Raw genomic sequence first — 26,720 nt, 5'->3', positions numbered from 1 at the left:
TTCATCAATATGTGCCCAGCTTTTTAGAGATAATAGGGTTTTTTTTTGTTTGTTTGTTTGTTTGGGTTTTTTTGTTTTTTTCCATTTCCTTCATGCATTGTTCATAAATCACAGTCAAAGGTCTAGCAATAACTTGTTAATGCAAGCATGAGGCACATGGTTCTACCCTGCCTAGCTTCCACTTTCATAGTGGATTTTGTATCCACACACAAGGCGTGTGTGTCCTATGGTGTGATTCTTGGGGTGTGCTGGGCAGGGCCAGGAGATGGACTCAGTGATCCTAATGTGTCCTATCCAACTTGGCAGATTCTATGATATGTCTGTTGATCTGTCCTTCCCACACCAGGTGTCATTTGCTACTTTTTACATTGTTACAGTGCCAGAAAAGGAGGAGAGACTGATTATAGTGGGCTAAACTCTCTGCAGTGCTTACCTGGAAGGTATTTGGGGGTTACAGTAGTGCCTCTAAAAGATTATTTGAGTAAATAGATCTTGGCAATGCCTATTTTTGAACCTGGGTTATGTTAAAAGGTATGTGGCTTATTATAAAATAATTTTGGTAACTTACGCTCAGGTTGACAGTGCTGAAACACTCCTGCTGCATTTCTGTGAAGTTGTTGTAGATGAGAGAGCTGTTTTGTACTTGCAATGTTTACCAGGCCTTTCTTACATTATTCTGATTTGTGCTTTTTTTAAATTTCCTTCTGTTTCTATGCTGATACAGCACTCTTTAGAGTGGAATGCAATATATGTTAAATTTTTTACAGATAATGAAGGAAACTTTCATTTCATAATGGTATTAGCCATGAAACTTAATTATAAAATTTGTCCATTTTATCTTCAGAGAAAAGCCTGGCTGAAGCTGTCAAATTTCTGGTGTCTTCAGGAGCCCTGTGTGATTTCTGTAACCAGTGGGCTGGGTTGGAGCCACTTACCTTCTCTATTTCTACTTCCCAAGCTCTGCACTGTTTTGGGATTGCTGCTGTTTGAACCTTCTTGCTCCCCAGCAGCCGCAGAACCTGAACATGCATTGTATACTTCCAAATCATAACAAATCCCTTGGCTCTTCCGTTTTGTTATAGGAGATGGGGTTTAAGGGAGGGGAAGGACCTACCAAAAGAACTCTTTGATCTGCTCACTGTGTCTGTAATCCATTCCTGGGTTTTGAGGGACAGAGGGGCTGTAGAATTGGTTGTGGCCAGGTGCCATAGCTAAGAAATGAAGCATGAGGGATTCCCTCCTGTCATCACTACTGTCTTGGCATGGCTTCCCAGCAGACTTCCTGGTTTTAGCTGGGGAAATAGGTTGTTGGTGAGACTGGTTTTCTGAAGCAGTGAAATAAATGGCAAACCAGCTATGTTCCAGGAGTCCTCTTGGTGTTTTTGTTCAGAACAGACTGTATGTTGTGTGGGGAACTGAATGAATGGTTTTGATAGGAACTGAGAGGTGCTCCAGCTGTTTCAGTGGTAGTCAAAAAGTTCTTGCTGTCTGCAGTTGTATGTGTATCCCTGTACTGTCCTCCTCCTTTAACAATTACTGAAATGCAGAGGTTGAAATGTGCTGGAGCAATTCCTCCTAATTCCCAGAGGAGGCAACAAGAGCTGGGGTAGACCCTGGGAGATTCTCCAGTCATGTTTGTCAGATGGAGTTAGCAAAGCTCCCTGACTGAGCTGGGCTTAGTCAGAAACCTGGTATTGGGGATCTGTGAGTCATGGTCCAGCTGGTAGATAGAATACCATCAGAGGGACATCTGATGCAAATTGGGTTTCTTGTGAAAATGTTTCTCCCCTCTCTCCCCATGTGTACTTGTTCCTCCTTTTGTGCACTGGTGGAAGAATTTCAGTGGTCGCATTTTATCCTGACCAGGAACATGTCCCGTACTCTGCTGCTTCCTCATCCCAGCTGCAGTATTGGTAGGGATTTATACTCACTTCACTGGGATTGTACTGGATGGAATACGATGAACTGGCCTGCCTCATTTTTTTTGATTTTGACCCTCATTTTTTTTTATTTTGACCCTCCTGACAGAGTCAAAATACTGATGAACAGCTGTGTAGATCAGGGGTAGAACATGGAAAGGAAGATAAAGTTTAGTTAATTATGGTTGAATGGTAGGTACAAAAGTGTGACAGCACCTGATGATCATGTGAGAGTGAGAAGACTGAATGAACTGCCCTGAGATTTACTTAGAGAACTGATCATCTTTTTTCCTTAACAGAAGTGGGGTTTTGGTCATTTACAGGAAGAGTAAGTAAGTCTTTAGAGGCAAGTAAGGAGAAAGATAGCTGGTGAAAATCTGCAGGGTTGGGGAAGTTATTTGAGCATAAAGTTAAATTTCTGACACCCCCTGGGTAATGCAGCTTCTTGACTCCTTGTGTTCTTATTAGCTGCATTTACACTAGAGCTACTTTTCAGTGACCCAGAGTCTCACATGCACTTAGTAGCACAAGTTCCCAGAAAGGTAGGTTGTAGCAGGTTGTTTTTAAATAGGATCATAAACATTTTAATTGCTTCTGTATGAAGTTCTGTTTCTTAACCTTGCAACTTATATCCTAAACTCTCTTGCTTATCTCACAGCGTAAAGATCTTTAGTCTGTGAGTCCCCTCTTTCAAACCATATTTACGAAGATATGTAATAGGGGTTTATCTTTTTTTCTGTGGATGACCTGAAATACTTGTGGCAAACTTTGTTAGAGGGAGGAGAATGTGTCAGAATGCTGTGATTTAAAATTAAACAAAACAAGTCACTTACAAGCAGATTAAAGAAAACAAACAATATCAATGCTGTGGTTATGCTATGAAGTAAGATGAAAAACCCCACCAACCAAAACCAAGCAGCAGGGAAGTTTTATATTGCTTTGTTTATGCAACTGTCTTAAACCAGTCTAGTTAAAGTAAGGGAACTGCAGATGAATAGAAAAGTTCATATGACAGGTAACTGTTAGATATTACTGTTAGATGTTAAATGATTGGTAATGAAGGCATTATAATGTTTGGTTGAATATAGGTATTATAGAGAAGTGCTCAAATCTAGGGCAAGTTGAAGGCAGAGTAACAAAGACACTTGCACACTCATGTTTGAGTGAATTACAACTCCCATACAACTTCTTTGTGTCTTGTTCATCTACTTTATTTAGTTTTACCACCCTAGAAAGAACTTTTTTTTTTTTTTTTTTTTTTTTTTTTTTTAAGAAAACTTGTGAACAAGTTTAATGCAACTTTCTTCAGTATTAACGTGGTGAAGTTGAAGTGGTTGTTGCCAAAGTGTGTTTGCAGGCCTGGAGAGAGAAACAAGGCTTGCTTCTCAGTAGCAACTTGTTGCTGCTCAAGCAGGAGAAGTTAAACTAGTAAGAAAATAACCCTATGATAAAACCTATTCAATGTTTGGTAGCCACAAGAAAAGCATATAGGGTAGTAGGAAAGACAAGACAACATAAGGAACAATCTGGTAAATGTATGCCATTTGGAATGCTTTGCTTCCTGTGCTAGGGAGTCTGGGATGTTATAAAAGCTCGTCTGCTAAATGGAGTGAGGGTCTTGAACACACAGGATGGTGTGTGGTGTCTCAGAATCACACTTCGGTGTAAGAACTTTTGATCAAAGGTGCTTATATTACATATTCACATTCTGATTGTGAGTATAGCCATGATATATATATATATTTGAAATACATGAAAACAGTGATTGTTTATTTAAACACTTAAATCCAAAGAGAGGAAAAAAGGCAATTATTAAAGGCTTCAGCCTTAAAATGTTTTTGTTAAAGTAACATGAAATTTTATTGATCCAACTGTAAGGTTGTTGCAGGTAATGTCTGATGACTTCATAACCAGTAGTACAAAATGGGATTATGAAATGAAGAGCTGAAAAGCTGCTCTTCAGACCATGGGTGAGACTGTGCCTGCTCACATTTCAAGTTCAAGGTGTGATGCTTCAGTGAGGTGACCAATAATGTTGTGTGTGCATCTGGTTTTAACCCTTTTAAAATTTGAAGTTGTTTCAAAATCAGCTAGTAAACATATATATTGTTAATTATTGTTGTTATAATTATTGTTATAATCATTGTTAATATTTATGTGGGAATGCTGTGCTGCATCTGTTGCATCACAGTAATTGTGAAGGAGCAGTTATGTTTTGGGGCTTCATTTGTCTGGTTTAGGAATGTCTGATTTGCCAGTCAGTGTTGCGCAGAAAGACATTTTAGAAGATACTGTGCGTGTGACTTCTATCTCAATCTTCACGTGACTTAGGCTTTAAATCTAGCACTTAGTTATGGACAAAAGACATGATGGTGGTGGCAGGAAGTAGTGGAGTTGGTCACTGTGCCACAGTACTTTGAGAGGCACAGATGGAGTTTTTGAGATGGGTACCATGTGATTGCAGGCTAACTTCTGCACAGTGTTTGCTGGATTTGCTTACAAGGTTTCTGAGAGTTTTATTATCATATCTTAGTGGGTGGTGGCATTTGAAGAATAAAAGAATGCAATCCTTCTGTCCAGTGGAGCTTTGGTAATTACTCCTCCACACACTTGAGCTTAAATAACTGATCCCAGTGTTTTCCATTTGACCTGGCAGAAGCCTGCAAAGTATACACACAGAAAGCTTGCTGAAAATTTCTTGAAAACAAGTGAGGGTGTAAACATGCAATCTTTTGCTGGCTTGCAAAACTGAATCAGTTGCTGCCCCTCAGCTGCTTACCAATGCCTAGTCCTCTTTTTACCACATCTCTGCTGATCATGGCTGGTGTGAGCTTCCCTTAGCTAGTACAGAATTGAATGAGGTGCCTATTACTTAGCCTCTTCAAACTGGACTGCTTCCCAGTCTCTGCTTAGGAACCTGGGCTGGTGGCTTGAGATAGGTAGGTGCACATCCTATCCCAAATAAAATGTGCTATCACTTTCACTGCTGTTGGATCTCTGCTTATGAGTGTGTGTGTAGCATGACTGTCAGAGAGACTTGAGGCTTTTTGGTGTTTATTTGTGTGTGTCTATTCTTCCTTTAGGTAATGGTTCAGTTGTGCCAAGGGCTTTGTCTCTTCCACGCTCCTTCCCATGTCCCCTGATACACAGAAATGCTGCACTAAACTGAAGAGCACTCCCTCTGAGAGCTTTAATTCTTACTTCTGTGGCCTTAAGAAAACAAGTTGATGCTGTTTGTTGATGCTCCTTGTTCTTACATTTCTCTTTGCTAGTTGGCACTGCAGTGTAGTGGTTCTGTGCTGCCATAGCTGCTGAGTGATGGTTCCTCTGTAAACTGCCTCAGAGTAGTTTATTAATCCGTTATTTTGCAGGTTCCGGTAGGTTCAATATTTAACAAAGCACAAGATTTTACCTCATTCTTTCTCTTCTGTGCTAATTGGTAAGAGAGGAGAGAAGGAAGGCCATTAATTTTAATAACAGTTTTAATTATGTACTTCTAGTTCCTGACAATTGATGCGATGATTTTTCTTAATGCAGTCTTTGTAGAATGTTATATGTACCAAAATGTCTGAATGTTGGATTATCTGTTGGAATATCTCTGATCTTGTTGAAGTCTTGTTAACCTAATCACACAATGATTTGCAATTTGTAGCTGTTAGAAAGAGATCAGCGGCAAAAGGTTGTGAATGCTGTGTAAGCTTCTAGCAGTGAGTGTAAATTTAACTATTGGGACAAATTAACAAGAGGTACATCAATCTGTATTAAGTTAACTGGAAGGTTTAAAGAGAGTTGAACAGGAGTATATTTTGTGTGGGTTTTTTCTCCTCTGTCTGATAAAGGGGTCTTTAATGAAAATAAAGGCTTATACGATGGCAGCAATGTAGGTAATGCTAAGATAGTTTTCTGTCGTTTAGAAAATTTTGCATTGTTGCTCTGGCATAATGCAGAAGGAATGGTGTGATGCCTGCCTTCAGCAAGCTGGCTGCTCTAGCACTGTGGGCTGGGTGCCTGCACCTGACACAGTGTGCTGTGTCACTGTGCTAAATCCTGCACCTTGTGCAGCCTTCCTGCACTGAGCTGAGTAGATGTGGTGTTGTTTTTTTTATTATTATTATTATTATTTTTATTATTATTATTATTTTCCCCTTTTTTGACTCTGATAACAGCAATGTAGTTTCAGAAAGAGGGATATTTGCCTTGGGTCCTTGGCAGGAGACAGGCTTGTCCTCTGAGGAGTAGGGAGTTTAACTGGAGATGTTTGTGTTGGACCTGACCAAGGTCCATAGGGAACACTTAGTTTTACTCTTCCTAGTTTTGGAATGCCTCTAAGAGTTTCCTACTGATTTTTAGCTCTCTGAACTAGGAAAAGACAGCCTGTTTAACTTAGGGAGGTCTCTTCAGTATTCTTCAAGGAAGGAATAGGGAAACTTGGGGCTCCTAATGCAGACTTTCTGCAGATCCCTCTTTTCTAGGTGAGCATAACTTTTCATCCCCAGCATGGTGACTGGGAAGTCCAAAGAATTTTGTTAATAGTTCCTGCAGAAAGCAGGGCAGCTCTGCACCATGCTGTCCCTCTTTGTCCTCTGTGTTTTTTTGTTGTGGGAAAGCATGAATAGAATACATTGTTGCAAGCAGGAAGGGAAGTAGACTGTCTGGGGGGAAGAAATTGATCGCTAATTTTAACAAGACTGGTTATGTGTATACTTAAGAGACTCAGTGTCAGTTTGGAAATAAATAATGTGTTCTAAATGGTACAGCTGAAGATTTAATGTCTTAGAGGGTGCTGTCTGATCACCCATGCATTGTTACAGGGCATTAGAAAAGGGAAAACCAAACTTTCAGGTCTTTAGAGTTGCGGTGTTGATGGAACCTTGCTGCTCATTGGCCAGGGTGCGCCACTGTTGAAATGTGCCTGTGATTATACTTAACTGTGATTATGTCCCCTCCTTTTCCTCACCATGGTACGAAATAAGAGTTTTAGCTTTTGGGATGAAAGTTGTGCTTGCAGCCCTAGCTGGTAGAGTGAAGGCATGAAGATTTGGGAGATGTGGTTGCTCCAGAGCTCCTCTTCAAGCTTCCTGATATGTTTTTCTTCCTCTCTGCCCAGCTTGAGGAAGACACCAATGCACAGCCCTGTGAAGTCCAGATAGGGAAAGCCAGGAGAGTTTAAAAACAATCTATCAGAAGATACTTTATAAGGAAAAGGCCCTGTGGGATTTACAAGGAAGCTTTGAGTTGTTTATGTTTTTGGAGGTACAAGCAGACAAAAACATTATAAAATGAGTGACAGTAAAGTAAATTATTCATATTCTTGCCTTACACCATTGCTTCCAAAACTTTGGATTGTGTCCTGGCATATGAAGGATAGATGAATGAGATGGTTTTTTTGGAAGCAGTGTCCTTTTCTGCAGTGGTCCCTGGTGCTGTGGGGTATGATGAGGGCAGTTGCTTGATCTGGGTGGAGTTGCTCACCAGCAGCTCTTACAGATATTTGGCCGCTGGCTTGAACCCAGTCTGTCCCACTGCATCAGGGCAAGCTGTAGCTGTTTTGAAAACTGTGAACCACCAGAATTGCTTGTTGGAGGAGCTGGGGCAGCTCAAATGATGGCCCTTCTCCTGTGCTTGGGCTTGCTTGCTGTCACTCAGGGCTCAGTGCCTGGGCTTCCACTGAAATATACATTACACCCCAGCATATGAGCACACAAGTGTTGAGCAGTGCATCTGTCATGGAATCATTGGGATTTGTTTTATAAAGGTGCCTGTGAATGGGCAGGAAACTTGTCTTAGAAGGTGTGCTCAGCATTTGAAATGAGAAGCAAAATACAGAAGGCTTCTACCTTTCCTGTGGACCTCCTGTCACTTCTCTGAGTTGCTGTAAACAGATGGCCCAGGATGTTTTGTGAAAAGCAGGTGCTGTTTGGATGTGGTTGGGTTTTACAGGTGTGATTATAATATAAACAACACATTCTGAAGATTAATGTGCCCCACAGATTTTCTCAGTATTTACATTCAAAATATTCCCTTTTACAAAAGCAAAAGGGAAATCTGTAAGAGGAACGTCAAAAAAGACTAAAATTATGGTGATTCTTGAAAGGCATTACAATTTATGTACAGTTGCTACTATTATTTTGCAGGATGAGTCATTTATTTGTGGCAGCCACAGACACGCTCTTAGAGACCCACGTGTCAAGTGTCTGAAGTGCCGTGTGCTGGAAGGGTTTGTGTTGGAGCTGCTTGTGAGAGCGCCGAGAGGATATCTGTGTGTGTTATCTGTACTGCAGTGCTCCACTAGCTGCCACACACTCTGTTCCTCTTCCACAGTAGTGAGGGCATTTACTGTATTGATAATGTTTTTTCAGTAGAAAGCTTTATGCTGACATGAATCTGGCTGTGTGAAATGCATTTCAATAGAAATGCTAAAAACTCATTGTTCTCCATCCGAATTTGATGGTGTTGTGGGTTTCCTGGAAGTAGGTGTTAAACTAATAACTAGTTTCCATCAAAATGCAGGAGACACTTAAACATTACTTTCTGTTCAAGTTCCTGTTGCTCCTCCACCGTCCTTCTTAGCATCTCCTTAGAAACACTTGTTTGCTTGCTGAAACAAGTATTGTGTGGCCTGCTAATTCAAATCATGTTTGGCAGGCCAGCGAAGAAAGTTGTCAGGTTGTTGTGGTGATATAAAACATTCTGAACCAAATTATGGGGTGCTAATCCCACATCATGGGTAGCTCTTAACTAGATGCTCATTACAGCAGTATTATAAAAGGTAGGATTAGACAGGTAGCACAGGAACCTTGAGAAAGGCTGAGCTTCCCCTCTAGGAAAACTCTTGGCTTGCTTGGCTCTCACCTTGGAGAAGAAAGGTAAAGGAGGAGCTCTGTACCTCCTTCTTCTGTTTCCATAAGGAGTCCCTTACACTTGTTTTCTTCCACTGCCATAAACCCAAGCCTTTCTCACTTGTATGGAAGAGTGGAAGTTCAGAGTAGGGCTACCCAAGGCCTACTTGGAACACAGCTGGAAGGAGGCAGACGGTGAAAAAGAAGCCAGTTTCCTCTTCTCAGAGTTAAGGCATTCAAGGCTCTTGGAAGGCTCCCAGAAGGCAAAGAAGAAATGGAAACCAATCTCATTATAGATTGTCTTGCATACAGGGGAGATTTATAATTAGAGGATGTTGCCCTCTGCTCCCATTGTTGTTTGCCTCTGTGAACTTTAGTTTTACTCTGAACGCAGTGTATATGCTGGGGCTGTGATAGGAAAGTGACCTTAAGTATTTATAAGCTCACCTTCAAATGAATGGGTACAGTTATCTGAGTTTTTCCCCTTCTTTTTTTTCCCCCTTTCCCCCCACCTCTAGGTGCTTTTTTGCTTTCCCATTCTCTGCTATGTAGACTGAGCTATAGATGAGTGATGTTTCACATATGAAGTGTGGCATTCAGACCTACTCTCAACAAGGGCTGAATTGTCATCCAAGTCCTTCTGAGAACTGTTAAAGCAAGCTTGTGTTGAGTGTAGCCTTGTTCTTCATGCTTTGTAATACATGGGCAAACATAAAAAGACGTGATTTCTGCTTCCTAGGCTTCTAGTTAGGCTTCCCTCTACTTCTGTCTTCCCACAGTAGTTTCAGCTGGTCTTTTTTATCATACATGATAAGAAGCCTAGGCAGCCAGCCAGCTGCTGTGGAACTATAATAGGGCCAGTGGCATGTACAAAATTTGATTACTGCTGTCAACACTAGAGAGAATAGAGGAGAACACGTACTCCAGTCAGAGAGCTACTAAATAAATGGCCTGTTGAATTCAGTAGTAGTAGAAATAAGACCATCTTCCTCCTGATGAATGAAGAGGTTTATGGGTAGAGTATACTAGTATGCTGAGCTCTGGAGTTAGGTTAATTTTTTTTTTTTTTTTTAAGAGTCTTCCTTTACCTTATTCAAAGATTACTTTGACCAGAAATTTCCATTTCTCTTCTGCTTATCTACTCTTGTGGTTAATGTATGGATTTCACACCCAATACTTGAGATATTCACAGAGGCCATGGTTTTACTTCTAAAATTTAACTTTAAAATATTCCTGCTGTCCTAAAGCTAACATCTTTGCAGAAGGATTCTGATATGAAACCATTTCATGCTAGTAATTCTATCTCCATTTAGGTAAGAGGTGTTTGTTTTTTAATTTAAACATAGTGCAACAGCCCCCCTCCTTCCTCACCCCCTTAAGTTAATAAATATTCTCAGTGTATATTCTTTATGAAATGTAGGATTTTTGAGGTAAAGCCTGCTGTTAGATAAAAGTGATTTCTCTGATGTTCATGGGGCAGATGCTGATGGCAGGCAGAGCTCGAGAGCTGAGCTCCTCTCGGAGCTCTGGTGCATGAATGATTTACCCAGCTTTGCTAATAGCTTCACACTGAATGAAGTTCCTGGGACTGATGGAGTGTCAGACTGGTGTTTCTCTAACTGCTCTCACTGACTGCAATCACTTTCTCAATTGAGAAGTGGTAAACCCAGAAATGTTGTCACAAACTATCTGACTCGTGAAACTTGTGCTAATTTGTCGGTCTTGCCAAGTGTGGGTGGGCCTTATCTTGGAGCAGTGGGAACTAAGATGAGGTGAGGTATTGGATACACAGGAGAGCATTCTTAGGGAATTCAGACCAGTCTCACCAAAACTTGAAAAAAGGAACATGTGGTGCTGCTGGTAAGACTTCTGGTGTATGTGCACGTCTCTCTGCTGATTCTCATCATTTGCTTCGTGGAGTTGGCAACGTCTTGTTTTGTGCTTGGGAAGTGCTTGGCACGGTAAAGTTTGTATTTGTATTTACAAAATACATCCTTGATTGTTTCTAAAATAGAAATCCTAGCTTTAAAACTTTAATTACCTTTCCACTTTGCTCTTGTTTACGTGGTTCACAGAAATGTTTGGATACAAACGTCTGATTTTGCTCCCTGCATGTATGGTTGTCTTTATTCATGGAAAAAAAGACTCCTTTTGTGTGAGGTCTTTCAGCCTTCAACTCTGAGGAATTCTTGAATTTGGGGAAGAAAACCATCCAACCCACAAATTTAAGTAAGACCAATTTCTGGCCCACAAAAATTTAAAGAAAACTGATATTGATTTTCCCCTCCTTCCCTCCTCTGAGTAGTGTCTGGGGTGCGATACAGTGAACTGTCCTGACTGGATATCAGTGAAGAGAGGAGAGCTGTATCTAGAACACTTGTCTCATAGCACGATACAGTGAGACAGGCAGACAAATCAAACATCCTGTTTTTCTGCTTTTGAAACCAATTCTGTGGTTTAGAACACTCCTCTCTGGTCATAGTGCTTGTTACTTACGTGTTATAGTTAATCTCTTCTTGCATTACTTTGTTGTGACTATTGGAATTCCGTTCAGTTCAGTATCTTAAAGTGTGGAATATTGAGTATCTTTCATAACTACAGTGTTTGGAGTCCTCTTAATTTGACTATAAAGTTGGCAACAGGCTTTTGCAGATAAGGATTTGATTTGCTTTTTGTACTGGTGGTAATCACTGTTTAAAGGCCCACTTGAAAATAACTCTGATCCTATCATAGCCTTGCATTGCCAACTTTTTGCTTTACTGTTCCTTGCTCTGTCTTCTTTGGAATTACTGCACAGTGGAGAGGGCATGCCTAATCAGAGTTTGTAATTTTCGACTAGGAGGTTTATTTGTACAACTTCCTTTTTATGCTGTAATCTTATGTTTAAAATTTATTGTGCTTTTTTGAAAGACTATTAAAAGATTTGGATGCTTACTTTGAAGTGTTGTTCTGGTTTTATGTTCTGTTGAATGTGTGAAAAAAGTGTTATAGTTATACTGCAAACCTTTTATAGAAAGAAAGCTAAAAATATTCAGGATTTTTGAAATTAGTAGGGTGTTTGTCCAGAGAGTTTGATTTCAATAGGAGAGGAAAATTACCATCTTTCCTACTTTCAGTTTGTAGAATTTAACTCGCCAGTTCTCTGAAAGCTGGAGTGTCCTCCTGTTTTCATAAGGAGTAGCGAAGCAGAATATTTATCTGATTTTAAAGAGAAAAGAAATCTCAAGCAGCTTAAAGTCTGTTACTTGCTAACATGCAGCCTTTTTAAAGGTTTGTTTCCTGACTGGTTTTGTCAGTCACTGTGTGGCTGAATGTGTCAAACCCTCTGAGGAAAACCAGCGCTTCCCTCCCCCTTGAATCCCAGCATGCAGTTCTTGCGTGGGTACTAGCGTGTACTTCCTCTGCATCTTCACTTTCCTGTTATTCAAAGAGTCAGCTTGATCATGAGCGTTCAAACAGCCAAAAAAGTTGAGTGGAAAAAGTACAAGGTTGCTGCACCTCGGCATACTGACCGGCAGACCTGTTGTGCTCCGCTGGGTGAGTGCTTCCCTGTGTTCTGAAGGCTGTGGTAGATGAGAGAATCCAGCCGTGTGGGTCTGTCTTTATCTTCTCTGCCTGATGAAAGTTGCTTTTCTTAACTTTGCAAAAGTTTATTTACTCTAACAGAGCAGGTCGTGGAAGGCATGGCAGGAAACAGAGCGGGGAAAGGCTGTTTTCTGTGGCGCTGCTCCATTGCAAGTGTTGTGTGAGCTCTGGCTGCGTCACACCTGCAGCCGCAAGATCCTCTTGGTGATGGGCTCATGCTTGTGGGCTTCCCTTTCACCTATAACAGTAACTTGTTCATGGCAGAGGCTTTAGCATTGCTCCGTCTGATTGAAAGTTTTAATGTCCCCAATTTTCTCAAATGATGCACTAAATTATGGTGATTTCAGCATTTACTTGTTTTGATTATTTGCAGTTCTGCCTAATGTGCCTTCTGGTACTTTTGAATGTATAAACTCACAGCAGCTCCTTGATGCCCCACAAGTTGTCTTCACTTTGATGGTATCTCAAGAGAGCACTATTTCCTGTGAAAGAATGTTTTGTGGAGGGATGCTTTACAAAAGAAGACATTTGGGATATTATTCTCTTCTTCTTTTTGCCATCTTTCATCCATATTCTGATTGAAATTTCATGGATTGTCTCTTCTGTTTTTTTGGCTGGGGCCAAATAACACAGATTCACAGGGGAAAGACAATTTGGTCATTCCTAGTACCTGTGAATATGCTATGTAGATACAGTTATTGACAGGTGGGAACTGTTTATTTTGTGAATTGGTGTCAGATTCACGAAAGCAGAACCTGTTGATCAATAAAGAATTTGGTCCACTTGACTTTTCCTTGTGTTTTTTTTTTTTACCGAGCTGGAGTCTGAATTTGTGTTTTTGGAAAGAGAAACTAAAATACTCTGAAGATGCATCAGTGTAATAGCTAACTTTAGAAAAAATGTTGGGCTGGGACTCTGATTTCTCATATGTTTGCTTCTAGAACAATGAGGTGGATTTGGATATATGCCAGTTTAGCTGAGAGCAGAAACTTTTCCTTTGTGGCTCAGTCCAAACTTCCTTACGAAACTGACTAAAATGTCAAGAAAACTCAGTAATGTGAGTAGAGTTGCTTTTGACTGACTCTGGAGAGCTCAGTAAATTATAGTTTGGAGAGATCTCGTGTTCTTCAAAATCTGCACGTATTCAACCCTCAAATGTGAGACAGCTGCAGCTGATCACTCTTGGAAGGTTAGCAGTAGGAGAAAATCAATCTGCTTGGTTTTTAACCTGGGCTGCTGTTCGTGGAAGTTGTTTGTTCTGGCTCTGTGTGTATTGGTGTAGGTTTTTTGGGACTATTTCTTGGATTTTTCTTTTTTCATCTTCTTTTTTTTTTTTTTTGTTATATTTTTAGAAAAGCATAAACTTGGGACAGGAGTTACAAATAGCCATGTAGTAAACTGATGTGCACTGCAGTTGTGAAACCTCTGAAATGTTCATCTGTGAGATAATAGGAGGGTCAATCTCTCTGAGGTTTTCTGTCTCAATCCTACAGGTCTTTTTAACATGTAAATGCCAGTGTGTGCACACACTTAAAATTTGGTGATGTTTGTGTATCTATGGTTGATTTCTCTGGCGTTTGCTCCAGGTGGCTAAGGTGTAAATCTCCTAGGTGAGTAGCAGCTACATGCTTGTTCAGGTGCTTTAAATGATTGAGCACAGTGTTTAGTGATTGCTTCTTAAAGCCTGTTTAAATCTGAGTTGAGTCCTCAGTTTTTAAAAGAGCATAGATCGTGGCTGGTATGTTGAAGTTGTATTTGTTCTTAATCAAGCAGGAGGATTTTTTTCATTTTTTTTCTCTTAGTTTAATTGTAATCTTCCTAACTGTTCATGAAGTGTAGCACTGTAGATTTGCTTTCTGAGAGAGTCATAGTCTCACATTCATTGTCATCCTCTCACTTTTTTTAAAACTCTGTATTTGGAGACTGTGAGGGAGTTGTGGCTTTGGACACTTCCTAGTGTGTTGGAAATGCACATAGGAGGGAAAAAATCTGAAAAAACTATAAGGTAAGAGGCATGGAAGGGAAAATGAGGAAAAAACCTGAAGGTAAAATAAATTGGGGGTATGTGTGTGCTATGGTGGAGAGGCTGTTCTCTGAGAGGACAGGATTTTTAATGATGCAGTACTGGAAATACTCAGGGAAAAAATGGGTGGAGAAGATGGAAGGGGTGTGTATGTAATTGTTTCTTCACGTCCTTTGCTTTTCACAGAAATCTAGAATATAAATAACAGGGACACTTTTTAGTCAGCAGAGGTGTGACTTTAGCTTTTTTTGGTTGTATGCTTGCTGTGAGAATTGGCAGCAACTGGAGGAAGGGAAGTTGAAGCTCATACCTGATAAATTATCTGATTGTAAATGAATTAGTTTGGGTGAAACTAAATTGGGTAAGACTTAACTTCTGTTCTCTGAAGCCTAAACAACACAAGTAAGTTTTGTCAGAGGTTGATTTATGGTCTAAAATATACTAAATAATTTAGCTCCTCTGGTGGGATGCCCTTCTTTATAACAGTCTAATCTCTCTCAATAACCTTTTAAACTCTCAACGTGGTGATAGGTGCTGGTGGCGCTGGTAGGCTACTGGTAGCCTAACTGGAACCAAACCTTACTCTTTATCTAAGAGGAGAAAAAGGAAGGGATGTTGTACTTTCTGTTTGAACAAAAGGGCTTTTTTCATTGCTGGTCTGTGCCATGGGAGATAATCTATGTTCTTCTAGAAAAATTTCTGAAACTGTTCCAGGAAAATGATTGGGCTATTTTGTCTTTACATATACATACTCTCTAGTGTTGAAGCACTATTTGATGTGATTATTTATTTTTTTTTAACCTCAATTGCCTCAATACCCAGGTAGAGATCACGGTCATTGGAGGGAGGCTACTTAACCTATATAAGCAGAGGCAGAAAAAGATGCTGGTTCTGTACAACGTTCTGAAAGGGGTTGCCTTGAGGAACCTTTTCTGTAAAATGTCAACTCCTGAAGCCAGTAAAGCCCTCTGCCATAATTGAATAATCTATGTTAACATCTTAGTATTATGTAACTAGATATGGTTTCGTTATTTTATTCACACGGTTGTCAACAGCAGAAGCAAGAGATAGAGATGAAGTTAGGTTTTGTTGTGTGAATTAATTGTGCAGCCACCATCCCAGTGATTGAAGTGAGTGTTACGGTGAATTAAACGAGTGTTACTTTTCAATAGCAGTAGAAGGCAATGGCATGACTGAGGTATTTTGCAAACAGGTAGTTTAAGAGCATATCTTTTGAAACTCTGCATTTAGCTTCTGTTACCATTTGTGTCTCTGGAAATCTCAGAAGCACTAGCCTATAAATGATAAGCTTTCTTTCAGGTGGGAAGGTATTTGTGTTCCCACAAGATATAGGCACTGATAGCAACTTGAAATTATTTGAGAACTCACACAGGCTGATACAGTAGTCAAAATAATATTTATGGTGTTCATATTATTGTAAACTCTGGTCTTGTTAGTTGTTTAGTAGAGCCATGTTGGACCTCAAATCGAATCTGTTTGATTTCACACAACCCTAGCTTTTAAACACTTCAAAATGCTATATTTCCTTTTTGGCAGCAGGTGTTATGAAGTATGTGTTCTGAAATACAGCATAGTTGTAAATAGAAACAGGTTTACATAGTAATTACATCACGTTGCCTTTTGGGTCTTCAAGTGAGCTTATTTTCAAGATCTGAAGGACTTTAAAAAACTCTCATGTGTATATTAAACTCTTAAATGCACGTAGGTACTGAAAAGGTGGACGATATTTTCTGTTGTCCTGGAGTAGAGTCCCTTTTTTAGGCTGTAGGAGGGGAATGTTTGGCTGCTGGATGCAGCCTGTGCCCAGTGAGGGACGGAGCGGTGCCCGTGACTCTCAGCTCTGCCATGCGGGGGAACCGCGTTCCCCCGAGCGGTGAATTGCCTGCCGCTGGTTCGCTTTTATGTTCTTTCTAAAATGTTGCGACCCTTAACTTGAGGGCTCCATCTGCTTCCTGCCCTCGTCGCTGATGAATAGGGCAGGAATTGGCAGCAGTGTGGTCAGCTATGTGACCTCATTTGTGTGGCGTCTGGGTGGAGCGCGCCCTAATCTTCGCTAAGCGAGCAGCTGAGAAAGCGAATTGCAGTAATTCCCTGGCTGATCCTTCCAGCGGGTAACCAGGGCTTGTGCTGCAGGGCAAGGAGATGCCTTTACCCTGACACTTGTTACTTGAGGAGGCGAATTTCTGTCGGAGGCGTTCAGAAAAGCGGTAAATGGTTCGAAGGTTCTCAGCAGAAGTCGGGAGATGTGCTGGCCGGGTTCCGTGCGGTGCGGGATGACGGTCAGCAGCTCTGCCCTTGTGTCTGCCCGAATCAAAGCTGTCACACAAGTGTGCGCCGGCAGCCCTCGCTGATAATCCAGCCAAAAGAGCATTCCGGATCCCTTGTGCAGATGAAGGCAGAATGGTTGTATCTGTCTTGCTGAATTTCACTGCAGCGTGGATTTTGTACTGCGGTTGTGACCTATCTCCTCTTTATTGAGATACAGTGTTGCTGGGTCAGATTAACTCGAAATTAAGGCCTGTGATATGATATGCCAGTTTGGAGTACATAGGTCCTATCCCTGCCCATCCCCTCTTGCGCTGGTGGCTGGTTCTAGCCCAGTGCTTTTGCCAGGCTGCCCCGAGATGTCCCCGAACATCACGGCTTCAGGACTGCCGGCCCTGGATTGCGTCCTGCTTGGCTTTACGAGCTGCTGAAGTGCAGCCTTTAATACTGTTTCTCTTTCTCTCAGCTATACTTTTTACCCTGATAAAAGTCTACAGCTCAATCATTTTAAGCTTCAGATTATTTTAAAAGGTTCTTAGCTGGTTTAATACCTTGTAATGCAAAATATTTTTAAAGCAATTCGTAAAACATTCTGTGCAGACCATTGAAATTAACTTCTGCTCCCAGCTCAGCAATAGTAAAATCAATATTTACTTGGCTTGCAGACCAGATTTGCCTTATATACAAGGAAAGTATTTCCACTGCTGCTTTTAAGGTAGCAAAGATATAGTAAAGTTGTTACTTTCTGAAAGCGGAATAATGGATCCCCTCTAAAGCTACTTTTTCCCCTTCTAAAGTCCTTGTACAGATTCTTTCACCAAATTTGTCAAGCACACTCCTTTCTAAAAGGTAAGTTGCCATTTCTCCACTTCTAATGAAGCAAGCAAATTAATATGAACTATTTAGTTGCTGTAAATAGGTGTCAACTTGGAACTGAATATTTGAAAGCTAATCTATATTACTAAAATAGCATCCAGCTTGTTTTTCTGATTTTCTATAATGTAGGTTTTGCATTATATTTTCTTACCAATTTGTTACTAATTCTTGTGGTTTTCCTTTCAGTGAGTAAGTTGTAAGCTTTAGCTTGCTGATGATAATTTGAAATTGAAGGATAATACACTGGGATTCTTAGCCTTGTGTACAAGAAAGCCATAAAACTCAGTCACCTGATGTCTTACCATCATTTCCATATCTGTTGCCATAAAATCTCATGCAAGCATTCCTTATCTTATCTACAAGCAGTATATGCAGTAGCTTGGAAAAAAGTTCCAAGTGTCGGTTACACAGATAACTTTCCTGTGGGAACATGCCTCAACATTTTGTTTAGTGCTCTTGAATGCAGGTAGAGTCTGCCACAATGTTCAAGCTCATTTCTTATTAGTAAAAGTGAGAGAAATTGTAATTGGTCAACTTGAGTATCCAGTGATGATGTACTGATGGTGTACTTTGCTGTATTAAGCAAGCAGTAAATGTGCTGTCCAGATAAATGGAAGCACGTATTTTAGTTTCAGTTTTTGATCTGTGAACAGAACTGATTATACAAAGGAATTGCAAATCCTAATAACAAGACAGAAGTAAACAAATCACATTATGCTTCTTGTGTTTTTAGTTGTTTTTAATGCAGTTTCATTCCTGTCTCTAATACAGCTCTGTGGTATATTCTTGAAAATAATCAAACTGTCAGTTATTCCCAATTCAGTGTGCTGTGCCAGCCTTCTGTGTTGGAGGTGCTTTTTGGTTTAAGCAATTTATCTGCCTGTCTCTAAGGGGGAACAAAGTGCTTATTTTAACCAAATTTTTTTTTTTTAGGTTTGCATCTGGAAGAGAAACCAAGGTATTGCAGGATGTTAACCTTCCAAGATATTTTGTTTTACAATGGATTAATATCAGAAAACTATACTATAATAGACTTTATTGTATATAGAGCATTCAAACCTTGCTTCTGTTTTTTTTTTTTTTTTTTTTAATATATTTAGTGTTTTTTTTTTTTTTTCCCATCTTTTGTTTTTCTGTTAAAGTAATAAAAATAACTCCAAGAGTTTGTCCTCAGGAATTGAAATTGAACTGGGATTATTTTATGGCCAGGTAAACTAGCTTGCTATCTTATTGGACATTCTTCTCTGAGCTAAGGGGAAAGATAAATTATAAATTGCTGTAAGCATGCCTTCTTGTAGGTAATATTGTCCTTGGCTTTACATAACAAGTTTGCTGTTCAACCCCTGGTGTGAGTTGACTTTGGTAGCTGCCAAATGCCCACCCAACTATGCCCTCACTCTCCTCTCAATTGGAGAGGGGGAGAAAAATAAGACTGAAAGCTCATGGGTTGAAATAAGGCTAGGGATATCACTTTCCAGTTTGAACTGTGGGCAAAGCAGACCTAATTGAGGGGAATTTTTTTTTTTAATTTACTGACAATTAGAATAGGCTAAAGTGAAACAAGGAACAAACATGAAAACACCTTTTACCTATCTGTCTCTATCTTCTCAGACTCAATTTCACTCCTTAATTCCCAAATCCTTGCTACCCTCCCAAAATGGGAATGAAAAAGCCTGCTTATTTAAATGGTATCTTCAACTCCATTCTTTTTGAGAGAAAAGCTGGATTTTCTTAGCAGACACATGCAGTCAACTCTCAGCCAAGAGTATGAGCTTAAAAACCCTATGGTCCAAAAATTTCCAGATGATGAAAATGGACTCTTGATCGGAAACAAACTTAATATACTTAAATATACCCGAAAATAATTCCAAGTTTGGTTTAGCAAATATGCCAATACTTGTGGGAGCAGGGTTTGGCTGACAGTGTGTGTCCTTGTGCCTTTCTTTATCGTGTGTGACTCAAACCTATACCAATGAAGCCCATGTTTGAGGCATTCAGACTTGCACTGAGCACTTGCAGCATCTTGGAAATGGTCCTGGCCAGCTGCTAAGCACGTGCAGTGTTCTGTTGCTTGTCTGCGGGAACTGCTCCTGCTTCTGACGGCATCAACTGAAGGAGCCTGCAGGAGCAGTGAGGCTGGGTCACAGCCAGCATCAGCAGTGGATGTTTTCTAGCCCCTGCATGCTGCCCTGCCTCCAGTCCCCTCTGCATGCTTGGTAGCTGTTACCCTCCAGAAGGACAGAGGGTAAGGTCTCAGGGACAACATGTATATTCTAACAATCTTGTCCTGCTTAATATCCTTGAACATTACACACAGCAGTCATATCAGGTAAATAATTAGCTGCTGTTTTGACAGTGTGAATGTGCTCTTTTTCTGTAAGATGAGAGACTGTTGGACTAGCCCAAAAAATTTACTCTAGCCAATGAACATAACACCCCGCAAAAAACAGCCCTACCAGACAGAACCAAACATATCTGTGTACACAAATTAGGAAGGAATGAAGGAATTAGGAAAAATAAATGTTCATCAGTTCAGTAGTTTAGCATGTAGTCCTGCCAGGGCCATTGCTCCTTGTTCAATTCAAAATTGGATGTGACACTGAATAAATCTATAACAGTCTTATTTTTAATAGTGTAGTCTGGAGGAGCAGAGCAAAGTTGATGCTGCAGTTGGTAGTTCTTGAAAACTTTTGAGATAAACAGATAATCTCTGATTCTCTTTTTTATTATTGACTGCTTTGCAGTGGAAGAGTGCCTCTCTCATGTCTAATAAATCTAGTAAGCTTTTTTCTTTATTTCTGTCTTCACATATTCATTCCTGTTGTGTTCTCATGTCAGTATAAGTGAGTTATTGAGCCTTCACCTTTGAAAGAAACAAACCAAATATGCAGTTAAGAAAGTTAAAGTGTTTTTTTGGGGAAATTTCCCTGGTATAGGTAAGTGACATGGTGTGTGTTTTTTAACTTTGCACAGTTAAGATTTTGCTTCTGCAGTGGTGCTTTTTTGTGTGACCTTCGGATTTTCTCCTTTTGTTGTGCTTAAATACCTCTTTGATGTTATTGGATAAATATCTTCCATTTCTAAGGCTTGTTTTATTTTTCCTGATCTTCTTATAATGTGACTCTTCTGCATTTGCATCTTAACTCTTAAGGTTTTGTTTTAACTGGTACCTGCTTTCTGTTTGCATCTTCCTCCTCCCCAAATTATTTTTTGCTGTCCTGTGGTTTAAAGACTGACATGATCCAGATGAAGAACTTGTGTCATAATTGATACAGTAAATACAAACATTCAGTGTTTCAACCCTGGGCTCTCTTAGTCTTTCCTAATTCTTCCTTCTCTCCCAAGAATGAGTATCCTCACATACTGCTTTCTTACATGGCCTCTTCTAATATGCTAAAATTAGGGAACAAAAGGTAGAAATCCAAGCTTTTCTTCAACATTTGCATGTTTTTTTGTCATAATGTTCATGTCTAAGAGGTGCAATTATTACAACTGAGCAGCTGGAGTTCTGTGTCATCTTCTAATGCTCCCTTACTGAGCCCAAATTTCATGCTGCTTTTGAAGGATTAGAAGGTTGGCAGTCAGTATTAATTGCTTTTCTTTTTTTGCAGCCACATAAAGACTTGAGGAATAACATTGAAGTGTTGTGACATGAATAGAAAGAGTTGGAACAATGTGACAAGACTAAAGTTTCTGAGCTTTTATTTTATTTAGTTTTTAGCTAGTTGTTGTTTTTATTATATACTTATCTCTGCAGGGCTGCAGACAAGTCTCTCTCGCATGTAGAAGGTTATAATTAAATGCACCAAAATTGAAATAAGCGTAAAAGGTTGCTAAGTCATCTCTTAATTATGCTAATCCTTTTGAGAGCAAAAATCTTCACGTATATTGCTTTTTCCCCTAGCCTCTTTAGAAGTTCACTCTGATTCTTCCTTTGCACTTTTCCCTTTTTACTAAGTTTTAATTTGTCATTTGCAAAATTTGAGGCTTCTGTTTCTGAATAAACTGAAGTCTGTGAATGATGTTTTGTGAAGCCAGTCATGCCAGTTCATCGTTGGACTGAAAAGATGCTGCAGGATAAAGCCATGTCATTATTGCCTTTTAAGTACTCCCAGAGCTCTTCTTAGCTGGACTGTGTAACTTTGAGAGGGATAATAATTAAATAGCAGTGTTTAATAGAATCATTCTATGAGGAAAAGGAAGACTTTGTATATTCTGGCCACTTGAGTTATTTGTCAATGTGTCTTTTCATTTCCAAACCTGTTGGACAGTGCTGATGTCTCTTGTGCTGTTTGAACAAGTAGCAGGTGACTGGCATTTAGCACTTGGTTCTGCTACACCAGCTTGCAGATGCGTGTACCGCCGCAGGAGTTCTTTCCTTTCTCCCTTTGTGGCAGGCTTCATGAATACCTGGCTTTTGTGAAGGATCATTCTTCTGCCACAGGTTGCTTTTGTGTCAGTGGTGGACAGCCTGAAATATGAGCACTGTATTGCAGCTTATTCCATGATCTTCAGACAGCAGTGTGCAGGAGTTCATATGCCTTTCTATACATCCTTACTACTGTTTCCCAATTCCTTGCTTCTTTGCAGCTTAAAAAGTTGGTGGGGGTTTTTTGTGGTGGTTTTTTTTTTTTTTTTTTTTTTTTTTTTTTTTTTTTGTTGTTGTGGTTTTTTTTTTTTTTTTTTTGTGCTGCTGCTTTGCAATTTTATTATGGATAAGAAAATATTGTAAGTTTTAAATGCCTTAATGTAGCAATACTGTGGAAAATTGTAAGTGGTAGTTGTCATCAGTGAAATTAGAGATCTTCAGATACAAGGATCTATATCTGTATTATGTGAATTAAGCTTCTTAGGTCATTGTTTTGGGGATGAAAATGGTGTTTGGGATGTTCCTTAAAAATAAGTGGTGCTGTGATTTAGTTTTTAGGACTGTTGGCCAAAGGAACAAACAGCTGTAGAAAAATCTTCTAATAACTTTAATATTAAAGCTGTTAAAGATTTTCAGCTGTATTTATATTAGTGTTTTAAGATGATATGTTAGAGTGGGACAATTTAGAAGTTGTAGCAAATTTCATCAATCACATTGCTTCTGGTTTTACCTTGTATGATAAAGGTAAAATGGTGAGAAATGCTGAAGTTATTTGTGATGGTTAACAATGCAGAGTGTTGAAGGTAAACTTTTTTGCTTTTTAGTTTGTATAAATGAATTAAAAATTATTTAAAAGTACTTTCTAGATGCATTCCCCACTTTCTCCCCACATCAAGTTTATAGTACACGAAACCAAAGGTTCACAGACAAGTCATATGATGACAGCAGTGTCTTTAGGATATGACCTTGTGATTTTTTTCTGTTTATTTGACCCTGTTCATACTACCTGTTCTTTCTGTGAAGGCAATGTTATTGTTTCAGAAATAAGAATCTGTATTTTATTACTTTCATTGAGGTCTTACATTTATCTGCATAACCTGAAGCATGGAATGCATTGCTGGGGGTTTTTTTGCCTCTCAGCTTTATAGTTTGTGGTAAATTAAATGCATCATTTTATTGAGACTTTGAAATTCTTGTAAATGTGTATGATGTTAATTTGTTGTAGTAGCTTTTTCACTCAGAAGTGCAAAAACATGTTAAATAGAAGGCAGGCTTCTATTAATTCCTTTGAGGAACCACATGAGTTTTTCTTTTCTTTCACAGAGAGCCAGTCTTTTTGTGTGTTTCTGGGAGTATATCTTTGCCTTACCCCATCTCTTTTCTCTCCCTCGTTTGAGCCTTTGAGCAATAGCACACCAATGTAGATCCTTCACAAGCTGCTCAAATGTGTTGGAGCAGTTGGGCTTTGCTTCACCAGAGCTGTCTGGTGCTTGGGAGTGTTTGCATGGGTAGAGTAGGTGCAGAGAGATTACATCAGACTGTGATGTTGTACTGAACCCTGGCTTTAGGCACAGCTCTTGTTCTAGCTATGCTTATAGGAATTTTGGGAGATTGGGAAGAAACGTTTTCTTCCCAAAGTGGAGTGAGGGTGGGAGTGTCAAAGCCTTAGAAGAATTTCCCCCTTGCCTTATGTGACCCAGCGATGGTGATCTTATGTGGGATGGGGGGTTAAGGACTGATCATAGTCTACTATGACAATGGAAACTTATAAGTATTTTTATTGATTATAATAATAATATTGATTAAAAGACCAAGTGTTCTTAGTTTCAAGATAAACCTGAGGAAATGATTTTGTATTGCATCAAATGCTTTTGTCTGCTGCAGAGGCTGTACTTGATATTTTGGTTTGCTGTATAGCCTGTATTTCTTGCTGGCAAAGAGTTGATTTGCCATGCAGTGGCCATAATTTCCTCATCATTGCCTGTAGTGGTGTCCACAGGTAGATACCATGTGCTCATGCTTATTTCATAAGCACATCTTTAATGGTGCTTCCTCTAAAATACCTTATTTTCACATTCTGGTTTGCAGTTCAGGGATCTCTTCAGCCATAAATCATTGTCTGTCTGTTGCGTTGTGCTCTGTTATTTATTTTCATAATGTATTTTATGTTATTTATTTTTGTTATAATGGTTTGTTCTGCACTCCCCTGTTCTCATAAGAAAAGTTATGTTCTAAGGTTTGTCCCTGCCCCTCTTCCCTGTCTATCCTCCCACATTCCTCCCAGTCCCCTCCTACGGGCCCTGTCTGCCATTCAGTTGTTCCTCCCAGCTTCTGGAGAGTTTGGGTAAGGACATCGAGTGATAGGGCAAGAGCTGAGGAGGTTCCTCCCTTTATGTTCCCATTGGTTTCTTTGAATGTCCCTCCAACCCTGTTCCACTCCCACCTTTTCCTCATTGGATGTTGGTTTGTCTCCTCCCTTAGTTCCTTCTCTGTATTTAATCCCAGAGCTCACTGCCCTGGGTGGCTCAGCTGGAGAGACTCCCTGAGGTTGGGATGTCCCCAGGTGGGACTGAATAAACACCTTGGACTTTTCCCCCCTACTTGAGTCCAACTCCTTCCTCTGTCTTTGACAAGGCCTCTCTCGTGATAAGGGGAAAACCCCCTTAGCTGCTCCTCTGGTTCCCAGGACCCAGAGGAGTGTTCCTCAACTGATCGCAGTGTCAGAGCTAGCCTGGGTGGAAGGAGCCGCTGCTCCGAGAAGGGCACTGCGACATCTGTCATTTTGTGGGCCCTTAATTCCATAAGCTTGTCTCAGCTTTTTTAGCCAGTTTATGCTAGTGCACTTGTTTTTCTTGTTTCACTGGTGGTTTTCATTTTGGTCCTCAGGCTAGCAACACTCAGGCTGCAAGCTCCATCATTGCTGAGGCACAGACACCACCTGTCTGCTGCAGGGACATTGACCTTTGGCAGAGGGCAAAAAAAGTGAATCCTGAGCCTGCTCGTTGCCTGCCTCTCTAGGCCCTGGGAAAGCATGCAAAAGAACCCTCTGTGAAAAAGCACTCAGAACAGGATTATACCCATGAGTGTGACTGATCTGCTGGAATAGTTGCCTGTCGGGGGCTTTTTGATGTTTCTGCAGAGGTTGCTGCGACCCTTTTTAGCGTTCCTTTTCAGGAGTGCCAGTCAGGAATGCCAGGTGTTTCTGCACCCTTAGGGATGGCAGATGTTTCCGCACACTCTCAGGGACGCTAGATGTTTCTGCCCACCCAGGGACGCCATTTGTCGGGGGCTTACCCCAACATTGAGGTGGTTTCAGGGTCTTTGCTCCTCTGCACAGCTCTGAGCCAAGCCGAAGGAAGAGACGGAGTTCTCAGGTTTAGATTTTTCAAGGTTGCATACTTCGTTTATTGGTTCTTATCTTACAATTTTCTCGGAGTCCGACAAGATGTTCGCAGCTGCATGGATTCCTCACGTCTCCCCCCGAGCTGGGCTGTCCTTATCTTTTATACTAATTACTACGTATTTCTTGTTTACTATTTCTTACCAATGTCTATCACTATTACTAAAAAGGTCATCTTTACTTTGACCTAATCCTCACTAACTACTTTGTGCTACGTCAATGCAGCAATGAAGTGAGGGAAGAAGAAAGAGAAGGAGAAGGAGACAACGCCCCAGATTCTCCATCTTGTCCCCATTCACTTCAATGCTAGGAACCTAAAACTATTATTTTCTCATTCTGTGATAAGCTAAACTACTATTTCTCACATTCTTGTGGCATGTAAACCTTCTCTCAGTGTAAGAAGTTTTTCCCATGGACTGAAGTCAAAGCCAGTGTCTCTCTGAGCTCTGGGCTGGGGTCCCAGACCCCCCTGCCCAGGTCCCTGACCCTCCAGGGCAACCAAAGGAATGCCCTGGACTCCAACAGTTGCCAGAGACAGCAGTACTAATATGACACATAATGATCTGTTTTCATTAGGTGATCTCTCTTTGTTTAGCCAGTTTCTACAGAGGTAAAGGTGATGTGTCTCTTCCAAACTGTACACAAACCCAATGGATATGTTAGAGTGACAGAAAGCAAACTCTACATTTGTACAGGCTCTGCCACAGTTCTTTTCAAAGCTTGTCATTAAATAATAAAAGCATGGGGAATGGGATGTGTACAAGTAATCCTTTGCCTAAACAATGGGCAGCTGAAAGCCTGTGGCTCAGGTTCTGCCAAAGGCTTGGTAAGCTTTGAACTTTGGTTGGTCTCCTGAGCTGCTCTGTTGCTGTATTTTCATTGAACAGTTCGGGTTGGAAGGGACCTTCAAGACCTTCTACTTCCAAACTCCTTGTCATGGGCAGAGACTTCTTCCACTAGATGAGGTTGCTCCAAAGCCCCATCTAGTCTGGCTTGGAATGCTTTCAGGGACAGGGCATCCGCAGCTTCTCTGGGCAATGTGTTCCGGTGCCTCATCACCCTCATAGCCAAGAATTGTTTCCTTATATGTAATCTAAATATATTCTTTCCCTTTCAAACATTTACTCCTTGCCCTCTCAATGTGCTTCCTGATAGTTTTTCTTTCCTCATTTTTCTTGTAGCTCCTCTTTATATACTGTAAGGCTGCTCTTCAGCTGAACAACCCTAACTCTCTCACCCTGTCTTCATGAGAGAGATGTTCCAGGCCTCAAATCATCTTTGTGGCCTCCTCTGGGTTTGCTCCAACAGGTTCCTTTCCTCCCTGTGCTGGGGACCCCAGAGCTGGAAGCAGTACTCCAGGTTGGGTCTTATGAGCGCAGACTATCTTCTCCATTTTTTCTCACGCTATTGGAAGTGGTTTATC

At 40.4% G+C, this 26,720-nt stretch overlaps 1 protein-coding gene across 6 annotated transcripts in view; it reads left to right on the top strand.

Moving 5' to 3' along the window:
- Nucleotides 1-26,720, top strand: part of UTRN (utrophin) — a 351,387-nt gene that overhangs the window by 22,007 nt on the left and 302,660 nt on the right. For 3 of the 6 annotated variants that reach the window (XM_040060116.1, XM_040060118.1, XM_040060115.1), the window contains exon 1: nucleotides 12,190-12,295. The exons of 1 other annotated variant lie outside the window; for it this stretch is intronic. In XM_040060116.1, coding sequence (XP_039916050.1) covers nucleotides 12,202-12,295 — 94 coding nt within the window. In that variant the 5' untranslated portion in view covers nucleotides 12,190-12,201. Of the gene's footprint in view, nucleotides 1-12,189; nucleotides 12,296-14,297; nucleotides 14,349-17,449; nucleotides 17,502-18,461; nucleotides 18,487-26,720 lie in introns of those variants that run through there. 2 more of the 6 variants (XM_040060120.2, XM_058420001.1) reach the window with 2 other exon arrangements.

The sequence above is a fragment of the Hirundo rustica genome, chromosome 3 (genome assembly GCF_015227805.2).
Source record: "Hirundo rustica isolate bHirRus1 chromosome 3, bHirRus1.pri.v3, whole genome shotgun sequence".
Taxonomy (NCBI): domain Eukaryota; kingdom Metazoa; phylum Chordata; class Aves; order Passeriformes; family Hirundinidae; genus Hirundo; species Hirundo rustica.
The sequence above is the reverse complement of the archived record's forward strand: the minus strand, read 5'-3'. Positions and strand labels throughout refer to the sequence as shown.